General features: G+C 49.0%; 1 protein-coding gene and 1 long non-coding RNA gene across 2 annotated transcripts; one reads left to right on the top strand and one right to left on the bottom strand.

Moving 5' to 3' along the window:
- Positions 1-376: 376 nt before the first annotated feature.
- Positions 377-6,522, bottom strand: LOC116629211. The gene is made up of 4 exons (XR_004298715.1): positions 6,101-6,522; positions 5,294-5,381; positions 1,662-1,744; positions 377-1,211 (listed from the first exon to the last, which is right to left on the bottom strand). It is a non-coding gene; the product is annotated as an uncharacterized LOC116629211 (long non-coding RNA).
- A 516-nt stretch (positions 6,523-7,038) lies between these two features.
- On the top strand, positions 7,039-8,260 carry LOC116629210 (diphosphoinositol polyphosphate phosphohydrolase 3-beta). The gene has a single exon (XM_032399516.1). It carries the CDS (start codon positions 7,325-7,327, stop codon positions 7,817-7,819), a length of 495 nt encoding a protein of 164 aa, XP_032255407.1. The 5' UTR covers positions 7,039-7,324; the 3' UTR covers positions 7,820-8,260.
- The last annotated feature ends 18 nt before the right edge of the window (positions 8,261-8,278 follow it).

The following is an 8,278-nucleotide window of genomic DNA, read 5'->3' as shown; positions in this document are numbered from 1 at the left end:
ATGGTGGATTGACAAAGACCAACGAAACAGGGTCCTTGCCCTCAAGGGTGTCACAACGCAGCAAAGGAGACAGACATGTCCATTCCATCAACAGATGTGGTCTGGATGACTACAGTGTGTGCTCAGCTATGTTCTGGGCTGCTTCACATATATCAGTGGGCAAGAGACAAAGATCCCTAAGATCAAGGAGCTTCTATTCAAGCAGGAGTTATGATGGGGGGGGGTGGGGAGAGAAATAAGCAATAAGCATAACAAAGAAGTAAATAACATAGTCTGGCAGGTGATAATTCAGGCCAAGGTAAAGGGGATCAGGAATATGGGGTGGGGTGGAAAGGGGGAGTGCACTTAGCAATATATAATAGGGGGTGGCGGGGGCTTGTAGACCTTCCTGAGGATCTAGCATTTGACTCTGACACATGAACAGAGGAGCACTAGAAATGGTTTAGGTGCTGACTGAGAAGTATGTACGGGGACAATGTCAGTGAAAAGGAGAGACACAGCAGTCAGGGAACTAGAGGGAGTGACCAAAGCAGCAGCAGAAGTCAAGGAGTGCTGCCTCTCGGAGAGAATGGAAGCACTCACCTGGACTTGAGATCCACTGAGCTTTGCGTTCACACCCTGGGTTGCACAGCTGTGCCATGACTCACAAAATGACAAAAGTAAAAGGCCTGTAGTCACCCTGTGATTCACTCATTACTCAAAGGGAAAAACTGGAGACGTACTCTTTGCTCCGATCACTTTGTATTGGGGAAGATTTTACTGAATTATCTAGTATAGATGCCCTACGGAGCCAGTTCTATGATGGAGGGAAAAACAGAGTATCTAAGATCCACAAAGAAGCAACGAATTGGGGGGACATGTGCAGAGTGATTTGAAAGACACAACCCACCCCACTTCCGCAAGTGAAAAGATATACGGAGATGCCTCTGTTCACCCATCTTTCATTTTATATCACTACTAAACCATGAACGGGTATGATAATCGCTGGCCGTTGATCCATGGAGCTTCCATCATACTCTTACACTCAAACAATATATTTTGAATCCTTCCTGGACACCAAGTTCCAGGCACTGGGCTGACTCAGGGAGAATAAGCATGTTTCAGGCTGGCGCCCAGCCTTTGACTTACTTACTTGCTTGCCTCCAAACATGCTGGCCAATCATTACAGAGCTCCTTGATTCGAGCGACGACAGAACTAGTGTCCAGGGATCCTGGAAAAGAAAAAATGAGGGGGGTAACTGAGTCCTAGTGTACGGGGAGCGTGAGCACCCATGGTCAGGAAAGCCTTTTCAGGCGAGGGGAGGTTAATGAGGTGGGTACTTTTAGAATCCCCATTTTACAGAGGAGAAATAATACAGCCCTAGAGATATTCCCTTGCTTCAGGCTGCAGAACTACTCGAGAGAGCCAGATTGAAATCCTAGGTCATTTGGTTTGCAAAACACCGTATTTTCTCTCATTGACTACTACTAAAATCACTTCACCTGACTGTTTCCCTTTACTAGATCCTGAAATCCTCTCAGGTATGTTGCGGTCACTCTCCTGAAAGCTGGTTCCAGCTGTGAGTGCTGAAAGGCTCTGGGAAGTTCTGTAACATTCTCTATCCCAGGTAACAGCTGTCTGGAGAGCTCCTCTCTCTTAGAATTGTAATCCACCATCTCACCTAAGTCAGGTGCTCGACGTCCCACGAAGATGCTTCTAATGTCACTGCGCTGTCACTTTCCAATCTGCCTGTTCCTGCCTACTCTAGAAAAAAGGCAGAAACATGTATCAGACTTGCTGGTCTCACAGCAGTTCCCCTCAGCATTAGAACATTCCACAGAAGCTATGTTCTCCTGGGTGCCTGGGTCTTCCCGGTAGTAAAAAAAAAAAAAATGAGAAAGGAAGACGTCTGTACCACAGGAATGGCATGTACCGTGCATGTCAGCAACTCTCAACATACACGACATGTCTCAGAGAGAAAGGAAGAGGATTACCTTTGGAGTCACACAGACCAAGGTGTGAACCTCAGCTCCCTCACTTACTGTCTTACTTAAGCACATCTCAGCCTGTTTCTTAATCTGTTGAAGGGGATTCTGATACTCATTGTTCAGGTTTGTTGGTAGATAAATATTAAGTGCGTAAAACCAATCAGACCATCAATAGCTCAAAATCAATGCCTAGAGTGATGACAACACAGAATAACTTCTCTACCGCATCACTTAATTCCATTTTATGTGTGCAGAAGATACGGAACTTCGCGTTCTCAAGTAACATGCCCAGGTGACACACTTGACTGATGGCCGTGAGCTAGGCACTCAGGTGTTCTTTTCACTAGATTGTGAGGAGAAGAACATCCAGACGGAAAATACCTTTCTTTGAAACCCAGTGACTCTTAGCAAACGAACACCTTACGTAACAAGTCAACTCTGAACATCATTAAAAAAAAGAAATTGACACAACAGGGCGCCTGGGTGGCTCAGATGGTTAAGCATCTGCCTTCGGCTCAGGTCATGATCTCAGGGTCCTGGGATCGAGTCCCGCATCGGGCTCCCTGCTCCTTGGGAGCCTGCTTCTCCCTCTGCCTCTCTCTCTCTGTCTCTAATGAATAAATAAATAAAATCTTTAAAAAAAAAAAAAAAAAAAAGAAATTGACACAACAAACCATAGCTCTTGATAAAAATAATCCTTTTGACAAGACACGGCGATGTTGGGAGAGCACAGGCTGTAGAGACATGAAGACTTGAAATCACATACAAACTCCACTCTAAGTCTTCTCTTCGATGAACTGCAAATAGTAACCTCCTCGTTAAGACTTAATGTGCTGTTAAACAGGATGCAGGGATCAACACAGGCCTTGGCACACAGACTCTACTAGCCAAATACCTCATATCTTAACCTCATCCCTTCCCTTAAGACTCCAGGGAAAGTTCACGGTCAACCTTTGCAAGCAGAGGTTACATTTCCGCTATGAAAAGTTATTTTCTCGGGGCGCCTGGGTGGCTCAGTCGTTAAGCGTCTGCCTTCGGCTCAGGTCATGATTCCAGGTCCTGGGATCGAGCCCTGCATCGGGCTCCCTGCTCCGCGGGAAGCCTGCTTCTCCCTCTCCCACTCCCCTGCTTGTGTTCCCTCTCTCGCTGTGTCTCTCTCTCTGTCAAATAAATAAATAAAATCTTTAAAAAAAAAAAAAAAAAAAAAAGAAAAGTTATTTTCTCTCTCTCCCATTTTTGGTTGGATTTTGATGGGTGGCAGTTACCGGTTGTGCCAGCCAGTTTTTGATGCACAACAAACCATCCAAAATGTAGTGACTCTAAACAACCAATTCTTTTGCTCACAATTCTGCAGGACAATAATTTCAGCTGGGCTTAGCTGAGAGGTCCTTTTGCTGTTCTCACAAGGCTTGCTTATGCATCTGTAGGCAGTGCCCCTGGCTCTGCTCTGGGGGCCGGATGGTCCACGACGGTCTCACCCACATTTCTGGCAATTGGTTCACTGTCAGCTGTGGTGGAGGGGATGCATGGGCCCTGGGTCTCTCATCATCCACCTAACCCACGCTTCTTCACATGGTTGTTCTCTTGTGTCAAGAGCAGCAAGAGAGGGCAAACCCTGGTGTGCAAGCACTTTTCAATTCTCTGCTTGCTTCACACTTGCTAGTGTTCCAGTGAACAAAGCAAATTCCATGGCCAAGGGCAATGAGGGAGGAGATACAGGCAGGCACAGTGCAAAATACAGTCGTTACTGTAACAGTCCACTGTTACAGTAGTTTGTGAAATGACCCTGTTCTTCATTAGAGAAATACTTAACTATGGGTGAACCAGACAGGAGAATGAAAGCTAGTCTCTCAAAAATGACTTTTACTCTTCCGTAGAAAAAGTCATAGCTATCTTGCCCTGTTATCAGTCTTCTAGGTGAATAATAAAATTATTTTATGAAATTCTGCCAAAAAAGACCAGTTTGAAATTTCCCTGGCATTGTACCATACCTGTAAATTGTGGATCCCCTCATCCAGAAATGTGCCATGACTCTGCCAGTAGGAATCCAGCCCGCACCTCTTTCCGTATCATAATGTTGCTATTCCTCTCCCTTCCAAAGAATATGCCCCCAGCAGAGACCTACTGCATAGGCATCATCTGATGGGGAAGTGATGGCCTAGACTAGGAAGCGGCCCCTCTGGTAAGACGAGGACAAACTCCGTGCTAACTGTAGACTTGTGATGTGGCTGGGGCCTGGTTGGGCCACTCCTCCCCGCAGTCACCAGCCCCACTTCCCAGCTTTGCTAGAGTTCCTCTTGATTCATCCAAGCCATCTTTCCAGGCTGAGTCCGAGCTCTATCATTTTCTACTCCAATGTCCTAACTATATTGTTCAGGATCCCTTGGTATTTTATTTACTGTGTGGTGGTTGATATTGCTACTGTGAAGGCCATCATTCCCCCATTATATTTTCTATGTGATTACTGCTGGCATTGCTGCTTTAAATATTAATACTTCCTTCTACCATTGAAGGGAATTCATTTTTACTCATTTCTTACGCTTTTCCCAAGAAGATATTCATATCATTTGGAAATAATGAAAATTTTGTCTTCTTTACTAAAACAATGTTTTTCTCTTTACAATCTCCTTACACTGGAAAGACCATCTAAAGCAAAAGTTAGTAATACTGGTGATAATAGGTACATTTGCCTAGATCCTGATTGTAATGGAATTTTTTCTAGTCGTTTAACATCATTTGTGTATTTGTATATTAGACACACTGAGGAATACAGCCTGCAAATATCTACGTTCCTACTCTGTTTTTAATTGCAGGCTGTCACATTCCATCAAATGTTCTTTGATCATCCATATACCATTAAAATATGGCCAACACTAGTAGTATCTCTAGTGGTTGAAGTCATTCTCTTTATGTCTCCACTTTATCATTTTCTTCTCATGCAACCGACACATTTTTGTCCTATTATCCTCTAGGTATTGCACGCGTCTGTTGCCACTGGGAACAGGATCGTTTTTATGAGCTATTCTGGGTAGACATGGAGGAGAGCAGACCCTGGGAAGCTGATCTCACTTGTTATTTAAGAATTGGGCTGTTGGGGCGCCTGGGTGCCTCTAGTCGGTTAAGTGTCCGACTCTTGATTTTGGCTCAGGTCATGATCTCAGGGTCTCATGGGGCTCTGCACTGGGCGTGGAACCTGCTTAAGATTCTCTCTCTCCCTCTCCCTCTGCCCCTCCCCTTCCCGCTCACATGCTCTCCTTCTCCCTCCCTCCCTCCCTCTCTCTCTCTCTAAAAAAAAAAAAAAGAAAAAAAAGTCCTTTGCACTTACATTTCAGATTCCACTTCCCTTTGATGAGGGATTATTTCACTGGAAAAGGGGTTTTCATGATCCTGGTTGCTTGATGCCAGCAGAGGGTCTGTGGGGAAGAGAGAGACAAAGATGCCTAGGCTGCAGTATGGCAAAAGTTAGGGGACATCAGAGGTCTTCTCCATAAGGCTACTGTTAGAGCAGGGAAACAGTAAGAAAAAATGAAAAGGTGAGGGAAGGCTTTTGCTTGTTAACTTTTTGGCTGTGATGGGCCACGTCCTGGCCAAGAGGACAGCATGACCAAACAGAGAGGTGGTGAGAGAGCACCAAGTGGCCTTGCCGGAGTCCCACACCAGGAGCCTCGTTAAGCATCAGACTGAGAAACATGAAGGGAGTTCTATAGGCATGTCTTCCAAAACCCGAAGCAGTACCTATCAATGAGAAAGAGAGAGAAGGGTGGAAGTGTGTGGAGGGTGAAGATTGTTGGGACTTTATCATAAAAGGCGACTTGGGTAGGTTCTGCAGCTGTTGGGTGAATAGGACTCCAAGTGCCAAGGGCTGAAAGAAGTAGGCGAGAAGTTTACTCTAGGAAACTGAGGAACAGAGGTTAGGTAAGAGGTCAATAGGAGTTCAAGAAAAGTGTTAAGTTATGGGCTGTGCCAACATGCCCAGCAAGGCCAAGAACCTGCCACCCCGAATCAAGGAAACCTCATTTAAAGTGGAGTTGGGCGGCTAGCTGGGGGACCTCTCATGCCCTACCACTGCAGTTAACTGCAGACCCCAACAAGGACAAAGGGTGCCTGGCATTCCCCCCAGGAAGCAGCTTACTTTCCTACTCCAGCAGGAGGAAGGAAGAATTTCTCCTCGCCCAGCAACAAGCTCAGCCAACAGGAAAATACCACAACGGGGCCCGTGAGAAAAACGTCAGCACCTCGAACTGTCGCTCTCCTCCAATGGACTTTTCCTTCACAGCAATCTCTCCCAACTGCCTCCTTTTCCCTAGAGAAGAAGGTTCCTCTGGTCTGATCTCCAGACTGGCCTATGGGGTGCCATACTTTGCCTGCCCCAAACTGCAATTCCTCTGCTACACCCAAATCAACCCATTTTGCTGATAAACTATAACCGGCTGTTTTACCTTTTAGGTGGACAAACCTGTTCAAGAACTAAAAGGGTATGATATGACTCAGCAAAGACTAGGTACCATTTTGCCAAGAATACTGAGGATCATTTCGACAACCCCGGGCCCTCCTAAACATAAGGCGGTAGCATTCATTATGGGCAATGATGATGCCCTCGACCTTACCGCCTGTAAAATAAGGGTATGTGTTTCATACAACGTGCCGGGGAGGATGAGGAGAAAGGTCTGGCCACGCCACAGCCAAGTGCAACTCAAGGGCCCACGTGGAAGCGATCTTGGCCCCGGTCACAATGCGGGAATTGACCTCCGCGTGGAAAGACATTTCCAGCCTGGGAGGTGCGGGGCGCCTGCGCAGTGGGCCCAAGGCGCCGCGCGCGCTGCGGGAGCCGCGAGACCCCCGCCCCCGCCCCTCGCCCTGCAACGTGAACGCGCACGTGAATCGGGAGGTGGACGCGGACGCGCACGCGAATGCGCCTCACCTCGCTCAACCCCCGGCCGGTGCCTGAGGGAGGGAGGGAGGGAGGGAGGCGCGCGCGGCAGCCGCGGGTGGGCGGTGTGCGGAGTGGCGGACCCGCTGGCGGCGGCGGCGGCGGCGGCGGCGCGGGGGCGGAGCGGAGGCAGGGGGGCGGGCGCGGGGGCGGCGGCGCCTCGTCCACTCAGGCGGCTGCGTTCGGGACCCTCCGGCCCGCACGAGGGACGAACTGACTGACGTACCTCGCCCGCCCCCGCCCCCTCCTCATCTTCCCCTGGGCTTCCTGGGCTCCCGGGGCTCACTCCTGGAGCGCCTTCTCTCCCTGCACCTCTCCTCGGCCCTTTCTCTCCCAGGCACCTCAGGCGGCGGCGGCGGCGGCGGCAACCGCGACCCCAGCAGCAGCAGCAGCAGCGAGCGGCGGGAGCTGGCGGCCTCTGAGACGATGAAGTGCAAGCCGAACCAGACGCGCACCTACGACCCGGAGGGGTTCAAGAAGCGGGCGGCGTGCCTTTGCTTCCGGAGCGAGCGCGAGGACGAGGTGCTGTTAGTGAGTAGCAGTCGGTACCCGGACCGCTGGATCGTGCCGGGCGGGGGCGTGGAGCCCGAGGAGGAGCCGGGCGGTGCGGCAGTCCGAGAGGTGTACGAAGAGGCGGGAGTCAAGGGGAAGTTAGGCCGGCTCCTGGGCATTTTCGAACAGAACCAAGACCGCAAGCACAGAACCTACGTGTACGTACTGACTGTCACTGAGATTCTGGAGGATTGGGAAGATTCGGTTAGCATTGGGAGGAAGCGAGAGTGGTTCAAAATCGAAGATGCGATCAAGGTTCTCCAGTGCCACAAGCCCATGCATGCCGAATATCTGGAAAAACTAAAGCTGGGCGGTTCCCCAACCAGTGGAAACTCCGTGGCCCCGTCCGTGCCACAGAGCGATCCCTAGTATGTACCGCTCCTGCACAGACTTCTGCTTTCCGCCTACCTTAGAATAAATAGTGCCCGGAGCACCTCTCACTCCTTGTGCGGTCTCACGGGGAGGAGGGGGGCTTCTTTTGTTTCCTTGGCAGACCTCTGAATCACGCTTGCAAACTGTCTCAGTTGCCAGGCACTGTTTTCAGACAATTTGCACGTTTTTCAGATGCTTTGAAAATCGCTGCTTGGTAGCACTGTAACAGATTTCGGTAATCCTAAACCACATGGGTTTTTGGGGTTTTTTTTTAAGGTGCCTTAAGTGCTTGCCCAGCCTTTAGCGTGTGTGTACGTACACGTTGTGGTTTGTCTTATTACATTGCACACACGTGTGTGTGTGCACGTGTGCGTTTTGGTACCAATCTTGTGGTTTGTTTTGTAGTTGAACACCTTTAAAATCTGAACATCTTGGTTGTGTGGCTTCTTTAATTTT

The sequence above is a fragment of the Phoca vitulina genome, unplaced genomic scaffold (assembly GCF_004348235.1).
Source record: "Phoca vitulina isolate PV1807 unplaced genomic scaffold, GSC_HSeal_1.0 scaffold388, whole genome shotgun sequence".
Classification (NCBI taxonomy): domain Eukaryota; kingdom Metazoa; phylum Chordata; class Mammalia; order Carnivora; family Phocidae; genus Phoca; species Phoca vitulina.
This window is presented reverse-complemented; position numbering and strand designations above follow the sequence as displayed.